This window comes from Patagioenas fasciata, chromosome 3 (assembly GCF_037038585.1).
Source record: "Patagioenas fasciata isolate bPatFas1 chromosome 3, bPatFas1.hap1, whole genome shotgun sequence".
Taxonomy (NCBI): domain Eukaryota; kingdom Metazoa; phylum Chordata; class Aves; order Columbiformes; family Columbidae; genus Patagioenas; species Patagioenas fasciata.
In genome coordinates, this window is record NC_092522.1 from 120,530,769 (window position 1) to 120,552,295 (window position 21,527).

At 37.8% G+C, this 21,527-nt stretch overlaps 1 protein-coding gene across 1 annotated transcript; it reads right to left on the reverse strand.

Moving 5' to 3' along the window:
• Positions 1-2,091: 2,091 nt before the first annotated feature.
• On the reverse strand, positions 2,092-20,049 carry RHAG (Rh associated glycoprotein). The gene is made up of 10 exons (XM_065834400.2): positions 19,822-20,049; positions 13,726-13,909; positions 12,614-12,764; positions 12,275-12,422; positions 11,373-11,539; positions 10,333-10,470; positions 9,376-9,497; positions 8,668-8,753; positions 7,976-8,049; positions 2,092-5,970 (listed from the first exon to the last, which is right to left on the reverse strand). The coding sequence occupies exons 1-10, from the start codon at positions 19,955-19,957 to the stop codon at positions 5,893-5,895; spliced, it is 1,284 nt and encodes a 427-aa protein (XP_065690472.2). The 5' UTR covers positions 19,958-20,049; the 3' UTR covers positions 2,092-5,892.
• Positions 20,050-21,527: the final 1,478 nt, after the last annotated feature.

Below are 21,527 nucleotides of genomic sequence, written 5' to 3' on the forward strand. Positions count from 1 at the left end.
AGCAGAGAAGGAGGTGTTAAAAGAAGAAACCGTGGAGAAGAAGAAACCATCCAGGATTTTCATTGAGACTGACCAGAGATGAGCTGCAGCCTCCAGAACGGTGTTTGGAAGAGCTTTCTAGTAGCGTTGTAGAGAACTAAATGATACACGACCTTAAGGCAAGAACATGAAGGCTGCATGAGTTAAGATGCCCAGGCTAAGCCTCTTGTCCTTGACTCTTTAAATCATCAGGATCCCTGCAGAGATACAATCAAAGGCTCAGGGGAGGGTTTAGACCTCCAGTGGATTTTAATGTGGAGATCTAGAAGAAAAGAACACAGGCACGTGGCTAGTAGCCTGCAAAAGGAGCTAGAGCTGTCTTACCCCAAGTCTGTTGCTGTCCCCGGCGTCTCTGGAGGAAAGACCAAGACAGTTTACCTACTTGGAAGGTGTCCTGGAAAAAGTCCATGGCCTATGTCCAGGTGTGTGTTAGTTGGTTTATTTCTACTCCACCCCCCAAAGGAGGTGAAAAGGTACTGAGAATGTCGTTCTTTCCACATATCTCTGGGATTTAACTATTAACAGAGTCAGATACTGACTCTTGAGATCTGAAAGGAAACAGCAATTCTGAGTTGATTCCTGAAAGACAGGCCCAGGATAAGGTCTGTGCAGAGCTTAAGGACAAACACAGCATTTATTTGTCTGTATAAGACTCTCCAGGTTGCTGGAAGGACACTGTGGGATCTAGGGATGTCTCCTGAAATTCAGTGAGAGGAGGCAAACCCTCTCACCCTGTTGCCCTTGTTTGCTCAGTCCTGTTGATTTCCTCCAGCATGTTCCTGCAATGCCAGCAAGCAGTGAGTGAGCTGAACAGGATGAATTTTCACAAACATGAGCAGCAGGCTGTGAGTGTGTCTTCCCTGCTTGGGAACATTTCCCCTTGGCCTAATTTTGAAGCACAAATTCAAGATCCTGCCTTGGACCAATATTTGTGGCTCCTCTAAGGTCTGACAGGCAGTGTCTCTGGACACATATCTTGAACAAGATGAATTGTTTCTAAAGTGTTAAGTTTATTATAGTCAAATAGTTCACTGCTCCATGGTGTTTTACACGATAAATGAGGAGAACTAGGTCAGGTTCTTCTAGGAACAGGAGAAAATTATTGTGGTGCTTAGTCATTTCAGTGAGCAAGACTTGGTAGAGCAAGAGTCATTCTTGTCATTGTCCCAATTCTCCTCACCTAACACGAATGCAAGAAAAAAATATTCAAAACAGATGCAGACACAGGGTTCATTTGCCAAACTTGCTGGAAAATTAGGAGATCTGGTCATATTAGCTATATCTCTCATAATAAAGTAAACGTCTTTGAAGACAATGCTGGTTACAGGTCGGTTCTAAAGTGAGGGTTTTTTTACCGTTTTGTGTATGTGTGTGTGTTTGTTTGTTTTTAAGACTTCAATGAATCTCATTAATATGCATACTATTCTGAAACAGATTAGTTCTTAGTTCCAAATATAGGATTTCCTCTGGTACTCTTCAGTATGTTTGTGTGGTAGTTTGAACTGGGACATCTATAATTTCTTGCAGTAGGTTGCACTGGTGTTTGTGTACATCTCTCTGTGTGTCTGTATTTGGAGGAACGTGTAAAGAACCAAGGTCTGGCTTGGATCTCAAGGAACTGAAAGTGTTGTTGTGTGGTATGTGATCTCTGCAGTACCAGAGACTGAGCCCTGCTTGTTTGCTTGATGAGAAGATGCATAGGTGGAGGGACACATATGTGGCAGTGCATTGTTAACATATTTTATACCAAATGTATGCATTTATTTTTTTCTGAGTCAGAAATACATCTGAGAAAAGCCTCTAGAAACAGTGTAGATTTATAGGGCTTTGTGTGGATGGAAAACCCAATGAAGGGGAAGAGGTCCAGGTCTGAGATGGAAACTCCTAGGGGAGGGTGAAAAGTGAACTTCTGCAGGAGGCTTGTGAAGAGGAAGAGGTCTCTTTTGGCAAAAGCCTCATCATACATAATTTGTTAACAGGTTGATTCCAATGGGAAAGAGAGAAGCCTTTATGTGCCCAAGAGATCGCAAACAAACACAACTGGTCATCTGGTAATTTAATTTATGCCTTTAATACAAACGTTAGAATAAATTTTGTAGGCATTCAGTAAGTGTCTTTGAAATAAATTTGCCTTTCAGTAATGAAATACAAAGATATTGCTCTGAAAGACATAATGCTAAACATCTGTAAGAGTCTTCAAAGTTCTGATCATCCACTGTTTTTCCAGAAAAGGGCAGAATGTCAATAAGCCTGAACTTTGGTTAGCTTAAATAAGAAATACTTGCTAATGAGAGGAAAACATAATAAGATAAAAACATTATTTCTTTAAATCCAACTCTTCTCTTTTGATTACAATTTAATCAATCTATATTTAATCTCGTAAAATAATAAAAGAAATACACTGCATTAGAAACATTGAATTTGAAATTTTCATTTAGAAAGCCACTAATCCAGTAGCTTCTGTCAGTTTTACCTTTACAAAAAAAGAGATCTGTTTTCTGATTAGGAATGGGTACAGGAAATATATTTTAAAGGACAGCTGATCTAACCTCCAAAAGGCTAGTAATTTGAAAAACATGAACGGTCTCCTAAGGTTTCTTCCAAGAATGATAGAAGTCTAAGAAAGAACTTTCAGCAACCTGATAGCAGAATATAATTTCAACTTGAAAGTTATCATTGTTTTCATTTAATTCACTTTTTTGGATATTTTTTATGCACAGCTTAATAAATGTCGATACTGAATGAGTTTTTACTCACTTAAAAAAAAAAATAAACTTTATTTAAGCTTTTTTTAATGTGAAAACAAGTCAAAGTGAGAACAAAGAGTGTCCAGTGGTTATTGGAGAGGATAAACCATTGGCTATATTTTATGATAGAGACAAGAAATGCTAGTCATCATGAACTTTGCATTTAGATTAGTTGTACTTGAGCTTTGGTTTACCTTTCACTCCTATCGTTAAAGCTCATCCTCTGCATTGTGTCTCATTAAACTCCTGGTTTTCCTTTCCTGCTGTGTATGACTCCCTCATTGATGAGCAAACTATTTTAAGCTTCCATAAGGCTGGACACCTCTCCCTAGTGTCCAGCAGCATATTACACAGAACTTATCACTATGTACACACTATGTACAAAAGAAACTCTACCGACTCAAGGTATTCAAAGCTGTGAGTAATCTGGAAATAATCAGCCAAAGAAAATACCGTAAGACAGAGAATCAAACACTACTGACATCTGAAATACAGAGGTGAGCTGTCAGGGTGAAGAACCTTAGGAGAAACAAATCATACACTTCAAAGGCACTGGCTTTTTTCACATTGAAAATAATGTTTAAAGCTCTGATTAAACAAAGGTTATCTAGGAAGCCGACAACTGCTATATTTCATTTCTTGATGATACCATCACAGACATCTCTGTGTACTCTCTGATGCATATTCGGGGTGAAGAACAGTCTGAAAGATGCTGGAAAAAGTCTGAAAGATGCTGGAAAAAGTCTGAAACATGGTGGAAAAGGTCTGAAACATACTAGGAAAATTCTATGCCCAATCTATTCATTTAACACAGTCAAACCATAAGGTCTGGATTGATCTGTCTTGAGCTGAGGCACTTGCCTAAGGCATCTCCCCATAGGGAACGATGTTTGGATTGTCCACGAGCAGCAGCCCTCCACCATAGCAGGGTAGAGACCAGAGGAGAAAAGCAAACATGAATGGATGATCAAAACCACAGATCTAATTTATTGTCTTGCTCCAGGTTGCAGTGATCTGTCCCAGGCCTGCCTGATAGATACCCCAAACAGCCCTCATTGCAGTTTTTTTTCATGCCACAATGTTTCTCTTATTTCTTTGCCTTCCTCAACTTTGCCCCAGTGTCCTTCTTGAGCAGAGGTGTCAAACTCATTTTCACCAGATGCCACGTCACCCTTGTGGTTGCTTTCAAAGGGCTGAATGTAATTTTTGAACTGTATCAATGTAACTACTATGGAAGGATTTAAAGGAGAACAGGAGAACAAAACTGCATAGTTTATTTTTCCCGCTTTTGTTTTAAAGAACTAAAGAACTATTGAGGACATCATTCTGAAAGATTTACTCATGACGAGTTGTACTTTTTCACTCAGGTATTCCTTCGAGATCAACACTCATGATCAGTGAATTTACCTCAGAGCTGTAGGTGAACAAAAGACCCTCTGAATCCCCAAGTAGGATTTTGAGTGGTGAGCTTCATGTATCAATGATAAGATTTTTACAGTCTGTCTACATATGGAATCTTTTTCAAGTACTTCAGTACTTTGTGTTTGTAAATTATGTACAAAATACTTCTAAAATCTTTACATATACAATATTTACATTGTTAAATGCCTTCTCAGTTTTTCCAAAAACGATTGTGTGACAACTTTGAAAGGATAAAATATGTCTTCTAGCCAAGAAGGTAGAAAAGAGTCAGTTGTTGCACATCTGCAAAAGAGTATATCTGAACTAAAGTATGTTACAACAGATGTATTTTCATTCATAGATAGAAATCCAACATATATAGCAGTATAGAGCTCATATAACATATGGAACAGCCCTGCCCAGTATCTTTCTAAGGTTTTTCAAAGAAAAATACATCAGGAGAACGGAAGAGATCTGTGCTATTTTATATGAGCAGAGTTTTCCTCTTATATCTGATAAGTAAGACTTGAAATAAGATTCTAATATTAAAAAGTCTTGAAGATTCACCCACTGGAGTGTGGCCTTTTGAGACATCAGTGGTAGCCCAGAGGCACTGTGATCTTTCTGTTAGATTTTCATCTCCCATCCATTGCCTCTCAATGGATTAACCCATGTAGGTAAGCACTGATGTGTGACTCTGCTTCCACAACTGCTGTCATCCCACAGGATTCCTTCAGATACCTCATTTATTTGTATTAATTGAGCAGCCATTATAATCACTTCTCAGGTGGAGTTAATTTTTCCTAATTTAGTTTCCACTTTCTTCTTTCTGCTTTTTCTTATTTCAGGAGGCAGTGACTTTAAATGTAGCAACTCACCACACTGAAGTTCTCCACTGCGTCTTCTGTAGGTTGAACAGAGGTGCTTTCTGATCAGTTCCTAACAAGTCATGCCTCTTCTTGAGGTTAATATTAAATTCATTTTATATCTATTGACATTAACAATGCTAATATCCACTTGTTACTCTTGAACATAATAAGACACATTATGTATTTACTTGTTTTTCATAGGTCCTACTCAATTCCCTTAGGATGTCCTTGAAACAATCTAAATAAATCTATGCCAATAATGAAATTTTTCATCATTTTGCTTTTTTCTCCCTTTCAATAAAGGTATTAACAAAGAATCTTTATACTCGTCACTGAGTTTACCTCATCAATCACTATATTCTGTAAGTTAATCTGAGATGCTCTGGTAAAAAGCTTGTTAGAATCCAAATTAAAAAAAAAAAAAACCAACAGTCTTTCTCTTCTTGATTATCCCTAAGCAGTTGAAGGATGTGACTCTAACTCAGAAATTTGAAGTTAAATATGATATCCTATAATAGGCTTGAAACACAAAGGTTGTTTCGATGGCTATATTAGCTCAGTGATGACGAAAGGTAAAATACAGACAAGTTTGTAGAGCAGTTTGTGGTGGGTTTTTCTGATGCACAAATATATGGCAGGATCTAATTAATTGACCTGACCTTGGCATAATGACTATATATTCAAAAATCAAGCCTGTTTCATATTGCAAAAATATAGCTATATACAGCCACTTCTTGAAAACCTAGTGTAGTTAGGGCAATACTCAGATGTCATTTTTTAGCATTAGAAACTGAAAAGAGAATCATTAGGATGAATATTACAGATTAACTATTTTTCTACATAGTGGCTTCAAATCTGGTGTGTTCATCATGGTTGTTGGAGTGAATTTCATGTGTCTTCTCCTTTTCTGGAACCTGCCGTGAAAATCAGAGAAGCGTTCAGTTGATAAGCTATAGAATTCTTTTTACCATAAAAGGAGACTTAAGTGCGCTGCAAATGTAATTCTGTTTGTATATATTATGTGTCTATTTATTAACATTGACCCAACCTGACATGAACTACCAGTTCTGAATTCTGAGGGATGAATTCAGGGTTTTCTTAATAGAAGAATTCCTTAACACTGGTGTTAGCTACGAGGGTGCAACATCAATAGCTGGGATTTTCAAAGAGCTCTAAAGAAACAAGGTGACCATCTCTAATGAGTTACAAATGGTGTTCTATGCCACATGTCAATGTTTCTTCCCATTACCTGACAAAGCTCACTTAGAGTATTTCTGAGCAGTTCTACTGATACTACATGGCAGTCAATTGAGCAGGATTTTATTATCATCACTGATCAATACAGGCTGTGATTTCTTCAGCCACACTTTAAAATTTTCCTTTCCTGATACTTTTTATCACTTACATATGACAGCCTATTTCAGGTCTTGGTGAAAAACAGTGTTTTGACTTTCCTGAGGTCAAACAGTGAATGACTTGCAGATCTGTCATTAGAAGTTGTGTTTTTTTTTCCGATTGTCATTGCTACAGCCAATTTTTTGGCTCAAAACTTTCCCTTAGATTGCAAACTTTCACCAAAAGCCAAATCGTGTGGTTCATACTAGAGTTTAATCTGCTAAAAACCTAATAAAATCTCCTTTTGAGTTCACGAATTTTATTTACAAGAAATGTGTATCATATATTTCTTCTTGTCTTGCCTTTTTGAATTTGTCCTGGCATAAATGTTAAAATTCACATTGCCTAAATTAAGAATCTGTCACCAGTTCCTAATGCAGGGAGATGCAGAAAACCTACGAACAGTACAGGGAGCTTCTTAGGTCAGCCAAGAGTAAAGGTATGTCTGAGTTTCTGCTCTGCACTTAGAATCTTAGAACCATTTTGGTTGGAAGAGACCCTTAAGATCATCGAGTCCAATCATAACCTAACACTGGCACTAAACCATGTCCCTAGTACCCTCATCTACGCATCTTTTAAACATCTCCAGGGTAGTGACTCCACCACTTCCCTGGGAAACCTGTTCCAATACCTGACAACCCTTTCCATGAAGAATTTATTCCTAATATCCAATATGAACCTTCTCTGGTGCAACTTGAGGACATTTCCTTTCATCATATCCCTTGCTACTTTGGATTGCAGGCATCCAACTCAGAGATGTATGTGGGACTCAGCTGATCAAATATAGGTCTCTACAGTATAGAGCTCCACATTTGAGGTAGGCAATGAAATGTCTTTCATCATCAGTGGGGAATGCAGAGACTTTCAAGGTTTTAATTCATGTAACCTAACACAGATCTGGAAGGATTCAGACGAATGTCAGTATCTAGAGTAATTTCTTCATTGAGCAGAAAGGGAGTCTAGCAGGGCTATTTCAGATGTAGTTGTTTCTCAGCCCTATTGTTTGTGCCTTTATGCATAAAACAATAGTGCCACGAGACCTGTCTTTTTCTGATAACCTCAGTGGCCAGATCATTGAACCAGGTAGCAGAAGTGTTTCTGCTCAGCCTGAGGGACACTTACCCTACAGATACTGAAGAAATTTCATTTAGTATGAAATTTTAGATGACACCAGAGAAGCAGCACCGTTTAGCCAAAATCACAAATATAACATGTTTAAATTACAGGAAGGAAGAGGTTGCCCAACACAGAGAGCACTGAAAAAAGAGATAAAGAGCTCCACTGAGGTCAAAATTTGTAGTCTCCATTTCTGCTTTTTGTTCAAGGTTAGTCTGATGTGTTATAAATAACATGACTAGCTAGCAAGTCCAAAAAAATCCTGAAGGTGCCCTTGATATATTCATAGCCTGAGCAACATTTTTGGGAGCTGAGTCTTGTGTGCAAACTACAAATCCCAGGAAAGCAGGACTGCAGTGTGCTGTACATCTTCCAACATAATGAAAATAAAGGAAGAGTGTATCTTACCTCCCAATAAACAGAGTCATCAAAGCAATTCTGGTCAGATGCTTGTCCCAAGAAGGGCAACTTTAGAATACCACCTGCAAGAAAAACAGCATCAGAGGTTAAAAAATGGACAGAATACCCAGATAAATCTTCCTCAGATATTCCCTGGGGAGTCATCTAAGTTTTCTGACTTGTTTCCCAGTTTGTCAAAATGCCCAACCATCTTGAGACATCAGACCACTCATAATGAGAGGTGATGCAGGTTTCTTCATGTGACATGAATAAAATCTTGTTTTTAATTGCTCAAACCTTTCTCAGAATTCAGACTGGAATTTTCTATTTCAGCTTGATTTTTTGTTTGGAAAGTATCCACAATCATATGGAACATGTGACACCTAGATGAATATGTCTCAATCTCAAACTAGTTTCTGTTCAGAATCCAGGGAAGAATTCCATCCAGAACAACATTTTTCAATTTCTAGATATATGCAACCCAGTATCTTTGAAACACGTATTCGGTAAGATATCTAGGCCTTCACTTGAAGAAAAAAATTATCAGAAAGCTGCTTTTCCATATTCAAGTTTCTGCCCATGTGTCATCGTGCGTTATTTCTATTTTTCTATTTTGTATGATACACATGAAGTTTTTGATACGCTGAAGTTCTCCATGGATGAACCTCTAAATTCACATTTATTTCAGTTGCTGTACTGACCTGTCAATGCTCCACCTGCCAGTGCAATTCCAAGTGAACTGCCCAGGGCAGCAGCCTGCATGCCCGGAGTAAGGCGGCCACTTTGCCTAAAAACAGCAGAAAAACAAGCCATTAACAATCAAAAAACTGTTACACTTTGAAAATCGTAATTGGTCTTACAACATTGTAGTTGCTGTCTGCTGGACAAGATGGCTCATAGGAAAATATCCTGGCATTGTCGTGTACAAGACAGAAATCATGTGGGATTGATTTTATTTTGGTTCTGTTTTAAACTACAGATGAAAACATGTTCTTTGAAAAGGTTATTAGTATCTTGTAAGCCTTTAGAAATTGTTCGTCTTTCTCAAAAAGACCACCACTGCATAATCTTTTAAAATAGTGGAAATAGATGATTTTGCTGACTTTCTTGGAAATCTTACAGTTATCAGCAGTATAATTATAGAATCATAAAAACAATTCTTCTATGTTTGAATGTTTCTATATGTTGGTTTTCATGACGTTTTAAAATTTATTTATTTTTATTTGAGCTTTTAATTTGGAACAAGCTTGGGATATGAACAGTGCGTTAAAGTCAGGACGTCAAGAAAGGTCCCATTTAAACCAGAACGTGGTGTTTAACATCAAATCAAAGATGCATTTTCTGAAAAAAATCATAATTAGATCCAAGGAAGGTGGAAATTCCCTTTCTGTTTTCTCTCTATAACTCACCTCACTTCCTCTTTTATTGCAGTTACCACGATGCCAGTGATACCTCCCAGTATTCCAGGTAAACCATGTAAATTATGAACTCCACAAGTGTCATGAATGTTCAGTTTTGATGCCAACAAAGGCTGAAATGAGGGGAAATATGAAGTTTATAGTGACTTATAGTCTTCCATTATCTCTAGAATGATATGCAAAAGAAAGCAGTTCAGAAGTTCAAGAAAAAATTTAACTTATTTAATGTACAAAAAATTTAGCTATAAAACATGCCCTTTCACTCTGAAATTCTCTATATGTGGAGAAAACCAAGTAAGTACATATAATGGTACAAATGTCCAAGCTACCATCAGAAAAATAATGGTACAAAACACTCCACTGATATTCCTAATACTTTCAGCCACTGCAGTAAAGGTTAAAAGGGATGGCTAAGTAACATGTATACACCTGTAATTAGACTAGTACTCAGGTATTTTCTTCCAGAATGTTTCTCCATGAGGAAATGGCAGTTTAGACAGTTCTAGTCAGAATATTTTGTCTCTAAATTTTGCTCACAAAATGCTTCCATTTTATACTTCAAAAGTATTTTCAATTACAGATCTATTTAGAAATACTAAAAGACTGAAATTTAATTAATCTTATTTCACTGATCTGAAAGGCAATTCTTATGGTTGTTCATGAAACGTGGGCTTGGAGCAAAATTCTGGCGGTTCCTTGAAGAGAAATCCCAACTTTGATGAATGCTACTATCTTCATGATCCTTCTCTGTTTTTAGCTAGATGATGGACTGAAATTAGCTCATAAGCATATATTTAAATCACACTGATTTCAAAGTAACAGTTATCTAGAATTTATGCTCTATACTGTATCAGCCAATAAACTCCTTGTGTAGCAAACTAAGGGAGCTCCAGTAGAGGCAATAAAGCAATAAGTCAATGAGAGCATAGGCAGGTCCTCAATACTTACAGTCAGAAAGTGGAACCCAAGGACAGAGATGATTCCAGCGATGCTCCCAATGCACATGGCAGCAAAAGGGTGGATTGACAGGTCAACACAGGTTCCAATTGCTACTCCTCCTGCCAGGGTGGCATTTTGAATGAGAACCTGCGAAGAGTGTACAGAGGTGGAGATGATATATGTAGAACAGAGAACTGTTTTAGAGCTGAATGACTTGTAAGACTTGCTTGCACACAGTTTTCCTTTTCTTCAGGTGGGGTTTTTCCAATGGAGAAAGATCAGGAATTTTAGACAGAGTTTCCTGCCACACAATCAGAGTGTTTGTTCAAAGCTGCTCTAAGGCAGCAGAAAACTGGGGCCAGTTTAACGAAGTCCAACTTCTGCAAAGTCACTAAAGCTCATCTGACCTCTTGAGAAGCCAGGCTGAGACAGCGAGACCTGTCTCCTACAACAGCAGCAAATGCTGCAAGCTCATTAAACTGTGCCTGCTCTCATTGGACTTAGATAAACACCGCTGGAAGAAGAGGTTGAAAAGATGGGGTTGGACTTTAGGGTGAGGAGATTAAAGGTTGGAAAGCTGGTCGCCTCAACCTCAATTGGCTTTGCCTGTTGTGTAGCTGCACTGTGAGATTGGCAGGGAACAGGTTGTTGTCTTGAGAGAACTATTTTAGCTATCGCAATATGTTATGTAGGATCTTCTTTGGAGTAAGACTCAGAAGCCCACCTGAATGTCGGAATAATGTCTCTATGATCCAGCAGGTTCTGTGGACAAGAGAGAACAAGGGAGCAGGACCATCACTGTAATGTCTGAGAGATCTTTACTCTCCAGATTCAGGGATCCCATTGAGAAACCACATCACCTACCTAAAGCAGGGTGGGTTGCCTCAGGACCCAGTCTGACATTTTTAATTTTAGAAGTGTAATAGCTTTAGTTTTGCCCACAGTGTGAGCAAAATCTCCAGATAGCTCACAGATACTGGGAATTTGCTTGTGCATCCTTACTATAAATGGATGAATGTATTTAACAGAGGTTGTGACTTGATTCTTACCATGCTGAATTTGCCTCTTTGATCTACCAGGCTGGAGAGGGCAAATGTTACGACAGTACATGCAGCCAAGGAATAGTAAGTGTTGACAATTGCTTGAATCTGTTCAGCTGGTCCAGGTGCAGTGGCAGAGTTAAAACTTGGCCAAAAAATCCAAAGAAACAGGGTACCTGGAAGAACATAAGACAAGATGAAACAAAGACTGTTCAGTCACAAGGGGTATTTCAATGTGAAAGATCCAACACAACAGAACCAGCTACAAGAAATGCAGAAGGTGATCAATAAGAAGCACGTAATACCCCAAATGTTGGAAGGAATAATATAATATGCAGAAGTTTTTGACAATGGCAGCTGTCATTTTGACACATGATATCTATAAAATCTTACTGGAAGATTTTAACACATTGTGACCCCTTGTCATGTCCCATTCACCACCAGAGCTCACCACCTCTGTGAAGACCATACCAGGATGAGATGCGTTATCAAGACAATTCACATACAAATAATTAAACATCTATTGATAGAACTGATAGTTTTAGCTGGTAAATCGAATATCTCTCTTGAACAGATATATGCATGGTTTCTAAAACATTCATTAGCACAACTAATATTTCTTTATGATCATTTTCTATAGAAATGCTGCTCATAACAGAATATTTAACAAAAAGGGAGTCACTACTAACACACAGTGAAAATATATTTTTAATTTCATCTTTCCTTTTCTTAATCAAGGAAAAACTTAAAAAATATGAGTCACTGAAAATATTGGGTATGCATCAGACAAATAAAAGAATATGTCTCTAGGAGTATACTTGAGAAATGTACGCAGCATAATAAGAAGCCACCATTAAAACATAAGGATAAAAAGGGATGAAACAGTCAACACTCACTATTACTTCACTTACCAATCATGGAAAATATGTCCGAGTGATAGGTAGATTCCTCGTTTTCATGTTTGTTTTTTAAACCAGGACGATACAAGACAAGGGTTACGGCCAAACCAAAATAAGCTCCAAAAGCATGGATAGTCATTGAGGCTCCAACATCTGTCGCCTGTAATAGGAACCCAAAATAATGTCACAAATTTTATACAGCATAAAGATGAAGATTTGATGCAGGAGAAGTCTGGATGACTTTAATGGTTTATTTTCTATGGTAGAAACCAGAATTGAGAATATGTAAACTAGAACTATAACAAAGTGAAAGCATTTGTTAGAAACAAACAAATTGCTAAATAGTTGTACCTGAAATATTTCTGTAACTAGATGTTCATTGCATGCAAAGATTGTGATCTCCAGAATTGTCAAGATCAGCATCTGAACAGGACTTGTTTTCCCCAGGACTGCTCCAAATGAGATCAAAGCAGTTGCTGTACTGAAGTCTGCATTTATCATGCTGAAGTTAAGAAAACAAATGAAACCAAACAAAACAAAACAAAAGCACAGGAAAAAAGAAAATCAGTTTAAATGGACTTGAAATAAAGCTATGGTATAAAGCCTGTCATATCATTAAAATGATAGAGCTTTAATGCTTCAGATATAAAATCATCAATATCCTATGAAAATTCAATCAAACCTTTCAGGATGGGTTTTGCGGGGATTTTTCCAGCTGCTGGGGAAAAAGTGTGGGAAGGTTACCTCCTGCTTATACCATATATGTGCTTAGCTGGTTGAAATTATAGTGAAACATGAGATGTGTATTGCAGATACTCAGGGATATTTCCAGCTCTTACTGTCCCTTGGACTCCAAAGAAGGCAGGGAGCTTTTAGCTTGAGTCAGATGATTCAGCTCATTTCAAAGCCTTGAACGTCTTTCTGTCACTGTGTCATGTTTGTACTAGCTCTCAGGAAGGACCAGTGTTAACAAGCTATGGCAAATGGCAAAGATAAATAAGAACAGAAATTTATCAGAATTTCTAGCACAGAGATGCACTAACTTATGGATACTTCAAAAATGTCTGTCTGTAAGTATTAAGAAACTATTTATTTCCGCTTGCCCCTCGATGGTGTTTGGATGCTGTGTCTTTCAAAATTGTCTACCAATTGTCTCAGAAAACAGAGCTGCAGATGTGGAAAAGACTCTGAGACCTTGGTAGAAGCAGAAGATATGAATGGGAGAGGAAGTATTACTGGAGCGCAAGTCTGATGAGAAGTGGTTGAGGGAACTGGGGCTGTTCAGCCTGGAGAACAGGAGGCTGAGGGGAGACCTTATTGGTGTCTACAACTACTTGAAAGCAGGCTGTAGCATGAAGGGTGTTGGTTTCTTCTCCCAAGCAACAAGTGATAGGACAAGAGGAAATAGTTTCTCCTGATATTGTAAGGTATAGAAATGTCAGTTTTGGTAAATTCACATGTACCTTCTCACATTAACACGAATTTTCCCTCCTTCCATGTGCCAAAATCCTTGCATCAGCGTTCCCCACTGGAGACCGAAGGCAGCAATGAGCATGTTGATACCAACACTGCCGAATCCATATTTCTTCAGGAAGGTCATCAGGAAACCGATTCCAACAAATATCATCACCTGGACATCCTGAAAGACTGAGAGGAAAACATTTCTGTGTCGTGACTATGAAGAATGACTATGAAGGGAGGAAAGGTGGGAACAAATCAGGATTTAACAGAAAAGGGTTCCAAACTCATGTCATTAGTATGATCCATCCTTCACCACTTCATGACCAGTCTGCTAGTGGAAGACTGAGTGTTTGGAATATGCAAGAGTCACTTATTGATTTTATCCCTTTCTGTGTCATTATGGAAAGAACACTAGATCTCTATACTAGAAAACTGAAGGTGCCTGGAAATATTCTCTGGGTGTGAAGCTACCTGGAACATCACGGTTTCATGTTCTTACAGAGAAGTTCTCTTCCCCTTAGATAAAGGCTGACACATCCAGCATGTTCTTGCTAACTCCAAAATTGTACATGGGATTTGTTTTGTAGAGTGCTAGTTGGCTCAGAGCAAAGGTTTGCTTGTGATCTCTATGAATTACTGTACAAGAGACTGATTTCTTTACTTGGGTAAAAGAAAAAGACATTTAAAGTAAGGTCTAGGCTAGTGATTTAACATTGCTAATCAGCATATACTTAGCCCTCCTTCAAATATGCCTTATTTTTTTTTTTTTTTCCTAAATATGAACTTCGTTAAAATATTGCTAAGTGGGGTTTTATTTATTTATTTATTTATTTATTTATTTATTTATTTATTTATTTTAGGCTTTTAAACACAAATTGAATTTATCAACATAAAATGAATATCTTATATTTTAAAATACTTTGTTACTCTGCAGTGTCTTATATGTTTTAGTGAACTCTGTACCAAACAGGTTTGATTCCTGCATCTAAAGCTTTTTCTTTGATTTTATTAAGAACCTCAGTATAGATAAGCTATTTCTTTTCATTTCTATTTCGTTGCCTCCTACATGCAAATATGTGGGAACAACTTGAGACGTTGACCTGATTAGCACAATATTTGACTTAAAGTTACATTTCCTAATTACACAGTTTCAGCATTCGTAGTTTTGACATATGCGTTACCGTGTTTAGCCACAAGAGGGTCCAAAAATCTAAGCTGTTACTGGAGGTTCCTAATAAACTCTATCATATTTGCACTGTCATACTCCAACCCTAAGCTAGCACTGATATACAAGCATGCATGTAGTAAGATCCGTTACACTGGGCTACACACTTCTGAAAATAGTGCAGAAATGCAGGTGGTTTGCAGAAATCCCCAGTCCTTTTGCTTCCTCTTTAGTCTGGACATTTTCACATTTGCTTCCTGACTTCAACAGCCAGCAATGGGACTTTTTAGGCCCCTGCAAGTGCTTTGGAAGCTTCCAATTTTCCTTTGTATTACTCAGTTCCCAGAACTGCTAGCCAAAGTCTCATGCTGTGCTTTCTACTTATTTTAAAAGACACACAATCAGTTTAACTTTCCCGTTTGAGCTTCTGATTTTGATATTTTTACATATTTTATATTGCAATTCTGTGCAAAAATAACTGTCTCACTTAGAGATCAACATACCCTCTTGCCACAGATGACTTGGTAAGAGATGAAAAAGGTATGTCTGGGGAAAATATAAAAACACACACTAATACAACCTTCCTGATCCTACCAGCAGCAAAGTTTTTAGTGTCTTAGTGGATGCAGAACCCCAAATACTGCTTAATTTGCCCATATTCCTCTGTCAGAGGCAATCAGCTGGGGCTGGGATTTAGCATGAAGTCATTTGACAGGTGCATCTGTTTGTCCGTCCTCCCTCCTGGGCCATAGGAATGCGGAGTTGTGGCTTTGTGCCTGACTTGGTTGTGGTGATGAACTGCACAGCTAGAACAACTCTCCTCTAAACGTCTTGGAAAAGGTAGCAGTGGTTAGTGCTGGTGAGAGCAGATAGTCTTCCCAGCCTTCCTCAACCACCACCTGATGACCTTTAAGTAGGATAAAAACATGTTAGCAGGTCACATGTGAAAGATCTCAAATAAGGGAAGAAGTAACCTTACATCTCCGCTCCTGCTTTTTGAGGATGAGTGTAAACTGAATGTTTAATCAGCCTTTTGCCTCCCTTTTAAAAGCAATTTTCCATAATTAACCATTCACCGAGTAACCTGTGGAATCAGCATCTTCACATCTGAGAAGTGGCCCAGGTTATTTCTCTGACTCTTGTGAAACTACTTTATTAAAAGCTTGTTAATGTTTCCAATAAAATAAGGGAAAATCCATTAAAGCTGCACAGTAACATGTAAAAAAGTAGCCTTTTTTTTTTTTTTTTTTTACTTTAGCAGAAGAAAGTGAAAATGTATTCAATAAACTCTTAGCACACGAAATCAAAGTGATACATGACTTCGACAGTTTTCAGTTTACATCAAACTTGAGTTTCATGCACAAAATGAGACGTACATTTGAAAATTAACCACTTCTGTTCTTTTTGTTATTTAACCGGCCTGTGCCATGGACTTTCTGATAAAGTTTTTGTTTTGCCCATTCTGAGTAGTCAACTCCAGGTAAGAAAGTTTTCCCAGTCTTCTAGAGGAGTGGATGGTTTGTTAGCATTCAGTGTATTACTTGTTCTTGTTTGCAATCCCCTGGTTCAATCATTGCAGACAAAGAATATTAATTATTCTCATCAAAACAATCCCACCTGTGTAAAACATCTCAGTAAATTGCGTCTAGATTAGTAAAAGGTGCTTTCCCGCTGAAATAACCTGACTCTACACTTGAACAGAAGAACAGGTTTCAAAACACCTTGATGACTGAGGAGTTTAATTCTTAATGCTCATCAACAGGGCTACTGCATGATCAGGTCTCTTTAGAAAGGTGTTTTTATTTATCGAAATCTTACCCCAGCCCTGAAGATCAGAAGCAATTCTGTTTGAAACAAGCAGCTGGTTGACATGTAATCATGAGTCCTCCTGAGGGTTAGCCAGGGTACAAAAATGTTTTAAAGCTGTTTGGACTTACACAAAATACTTAAAGTCTTGGTTAAAATTGATTAATTTGTGGGTGTTGAGGACAAGTACACAAGTTGAGTAAAGACCTTCAATTAATCTAGCCTATAACTTGTGCTTTAACTACCTCTTATGTATCTTTTTAAAGAACAGGTCTGGACAGTACAGTTTGTAATAAACGGTTTCGGTAACTAGCTGTGTTTAACAAAGCATGGTACCTCTATTCTGTGAGACAGAAAAATAAAGATTGAGGAAAATGCTCCAACAGATCCTGGACAAAACCACTGCACAAGATTCTAAAGGACTGTCCAAGACCAACATACTAATTCCACTGCAAGGTCTGCAAATGTAGTCACTCTCAGTGTAAAGATGCTTCTGGCATCTAGGTTTATATTAAAACTATGATTTTGTGCTGCCTAAAGGAGTAAACTGCAGAACCCTGGACAAGAGTGGCACATAAGTTTTCCTAAGTCACGAGTTAATAACAGGACATTGTCTACAGGGTACCAGCAGTAAAGAAGTCCTCTAGGAATGCTTGCAAAACTACCATGCACCCTTGTCCTCCCATTCTACTGGCATGGCACACCTGAAGTTGTTCATCCAGTTTGCCATGCCTGCAATTGCATCCACCAGAAACAGATATATTGCAAAGCTGTGCTTAGGGAATGATCTCAGCTCAGGCCCCCTTACCTGAGTACAAAACTATAGTGATTCTCAATCATTGTTTTCATCTTTCTTCAACCCCAAAATACTGAAACAGCTTGGATTCATGGTGCTGAGGTATGTAAGGCATATAAAAGCAGGGCTTGCACTACAATTCTGAAAATATAAATTGGTCCCTGGATGAAACAGCCAAATCTATGAGATATATTAACATCCCTGGGGACAGCATGGGAAGCAGTTTGAACCCGTCATTTTGTGAACTCGGGGGAAGTCCTGGTTCAGGATATGTACTAATACATCTATACAACCATAGTATTAACTTTCTACTGGGTGCTTGGGCAAAATGTGCTCCTGTATGCAATTTGTTGACAGGGAAGTTTGAGAGTAAGAGGGCCTAAAAGTGAAAACTCAGATATTAGGAAATCCTGCTTTTTTTTCCACTTGCTTTTCTCTGTTTTATTGATGATATTTCTGCCCTCTCTCTGATGCCTTTTTAAAATGGAGATGGTAAATTAAAATTTTAAAGAATGGGGCTCCACACAATAGCTGGGAGAGGATTTTGCTAAGTGTGAGAGCAGCTTATCTCGGGAGCTTCCAAGAAAACATTGTACCTGTGGTGATGTGTGTGACACAAGCACTCTCCATCCAGAAGATTCACAGTTTACAAAGAAATATGCTATGGTACTATAAGGGTCACTGAAGATTATTAAATTACTGACATAAGCATGAGGATCCCATTTACCTTTCTTCACTTTCATTGGTAAGGGAGACTCCAAGAAAATGCAGAGCCAGCAAATGGACCTTAATCTAAGTCTGAAGGACCCATGCCCTAGATAACATCCCTCTGGTTTACCAAAGTATATGAAGATGCCCAAAACACTGTTGTTCTGTGGCTGTATTTGTTGTTGTCATGTTGGTTTGGGACCCAGATAAGAGGTAGGTGGACAGGTGTTTTTGGTAAGAGCTCTGTTAATAACAGTGCCAGAATAGAATTTTCTGTGTTGTCAAATTATTAGTGTGGTCTCTGGCATAGTTTTTACTTGGGCCTACTATCACCTCCTGCGTGATGATGGACCAAAGGTCCTTTTCAATATACTCTCTAAATAAGGCCACCTAATTTAGGAACTGGGATAATTCAATATCATGGACATGGCCAAGCTGTGTCTCAGAAAGAGAATGGGTTTGGGCATAGCCTAAGTTCCTCTGTCTTTAGGATACTGCTGCATCTCAGTGGAGTTAACCTAAATGTGAGCAATTAGACCCTGATATTCTTCAACTGACTTGTATCTGGACCTGAATAATGCTGTGTATTCACTGCTCTTGAGTGGACAGTGATCTGTGTGAGAATACACAACACAAGACTACTAGGGAGGGAAATGATCCTGAGATCACATTCCTGTGTGACAGACACTGAAAGGCCAGTTGGAATGAGACAAAAAGAAGGGTACATTCAAAATTACATAGGTGCTACACACAGGCAAGTGGTTCTGTACCATTACGATCATCATTAAGAGGATTGCAATCAAGGCTACAAGTCATTAAGATACCAGAGCCAAGAAAATGAACAGACCTTTGATACTGTGATCAAGACCCAGGCTGCTCCTCCGCAGACTTATTTTCTGTTTATTTACAACAGTCTGATCATTGCATGAAGAGAAGGAGGGTGGGAGAAGTCAGCAACTACTTCTCAGATCAAAAACTTTCTCGCTGAACTTCATCAAGCATTTGCAGAGAAACAAATCAACAGAAACAATTGCAGGCTGAACCATTACTGTCTGCAACCAAGACGTGGCTTTGAAAAATAGGAGAGGGTTATCCACCTTGTGACAAAAACTATTGCCCTTCGTGGAGTCCAGTTTCTGCAAACACATTTTGTAATGATAACATTTTTGTAGTGTAATGCTTTCTCATAAGACAGCCTTTTGAAACCTGGATCATAGTAATTAAATGTTCTGTTCATTTCCATTATTTGATACAGTAATCAGGATAGAAGGTTCAGCAAGAAGCATTTACCATCCATCTCTGGAAAACACTAGAATTCTTCAAGGCAATTAATATTTCTCCAAGTTTTAACCTTCTATGCAAACACTAGAACTATTTTCATGGCTTTTCTCTCCCCAAACAGCTAACTTCTCAGCAGTTAACAACTTTAAGAATCCTAGATGCTCAACTTGAATTTGCCTTTGAAGCCTTTGAGACTGCTTTCATATCTCATAAAAAGTTTATTTGCCTGAAAGCAAATAGCTATATCTAGCTATATCACTAAGTCTCATAAGTTATTCAGAAATCTTGCTTAGCATTAATTTAAAGAAATTCTAAATTCTATAAATCTTAGACGACACTTACATGGGTATAAAGGTAAAGAGCCATCGCTGATCTTGTATTCCACGAATATCCCAAACAAAACAATGATGATCACTTCCAGAAGAAGAGCCAGGATCGAGAACTTGAACCTCATGTTGGTGTCTAAGGCTGAAGACATTGCAGGAGAATGGGTGGCTGTCAGAGCCTGATAAAAGACACTTGCTTTCAGCAGAGCTGTCTAACTCAGTGGATCTGGGTGATATAGGGAAAAAAAAGAGAGAGAGTGGTGAACACACCGTCACACCCACTATGGGAGGGAAACAGTATGGGTCACTATAACAATTTCTACTTCCCAGGCTATTTCTGTGCATGAAATGCTGGTTTACGTGTTTTTTCACTTTGTAATGCAAATCAGCTCATTTAGCTGTTTTTAGATGTGCTTCTCACTCTTATATGTATTTTATAAAGGAAATAGCCTAAAAGAAAATCTCACATAGACTGGTTTGCTGCACATAGTAAGGAGTATAGTGACAGTCAGTTGTGTTTCCTGTAGTCAATTATTTATTCCAATTATAGCTTTTCTTTTAAAACATAAATAATTTTTCATCTTGAATGAAACATAAATAGTGTCCTGTCTGTTCATATAGAATATGGTAGGCAGAGAGAATCTCTTTCAGCAGGTGAAAAGAGGTGCTTGTTCTTATTTCACAGTGAATGAAGTACTTATAGCGAATAGGTTATCATTGTGAACTTATTTGTGAAATAATTGTAGTTCTTCGTAAGAAAAAAATGAATATTGTTAGTTTTTAGAAAATAAAGCTCTAGATTATTAAAAATAATTTGAAAAGACTTTTTTAAAAACAAATATAATTTTTTTTCATTTTCCTTAGCTCAGACAATGAAAATAAGGCAAAGACCAAACCTCTTAAATGGCTTTAAACAGCTCAGTTTGTAAACTTTCTAATTAATAAAGAAACAAACTAAATTTTACTAAGGTTACCGTTGGATGATCACTTATTCTTAAGATTCACTTTGCTTCTCAAAATTTGCCTTGACTCTAAAAACTTTTGTGTATAAAATATTTTATTGACATGATACCGATTAACTTGGCCTCTGTTAATTCAGTATTCAGAGGACAGGCCAAAATTGTATTCTAGGAGCCTTGATTTAATGAAAAATTATATCTGTTAAAGAAAAGAGGATGATATTGCAGTAGTAAACAATTTGGTCACGAAGTGGTAGTGCTAGGATACAGTAATAAAATACCATTTAAGTCTTTGGGTATAAAAATCAACATAGTCTATGGATGCTGGGAGGTGATGATACATCATTGGGCTGCTGTTCTGGTGAGACTACTGTTGGAAAAGTGCTCACATGTTATTAGATTTAAATATTTTTTTTATTTTCTTTTTGGGTACATCTATACTGTCTCTGTGGCCTTTTCTCTTGTTCTGAGGTCAATTTAGGTATCTGGCAAACTTCAGCTTGCCCAGCAGGGTGACTGACACCAGACACCTTTCAGGAATAAAAGCCCAGTTTTCCTAGTATAAGAGTATAATTAAACCATTGACCAAACAATGTTTAAAATGATCTCAGCTTTTTCCCCATGAAAAAAGCTCTGTGGATTTGGAATGGAAACCAAACTATTTAGCGAGAAGAACATACCGGCCTATCACAGAATGAAATGTAAGAGTGGCAAAGCTGAAATAAGGATATACTTATTTTTCCTTTTGTAACGATTGTATTTC

Excerpts from the sequence above, each read along its gene's own strand:
- RHAG (XM_065834400.2), bottom strand. The coding sequence starts at position 19,957 with ATGTCTTCAGCCTTAGACACCAACATGAGGTTCAAGTTCTCGATCCTG. Across the intron at positions 13,910-19,821 it reads CTCTTTACCTTTATACCCAT|TCTTTCAGGATGTCCAGGTG; the intron begins GTAAGTGTCGTC and ends TTTTCCTCTCAG. Across the intron at positions 5,971-7,975 it reads ATGACTCTGTTTATTGGGAG|GTTCCAGAAAAGGAGAAGAC; the intron begins GTAAGATACACT and ends TTTTCACGGCAG.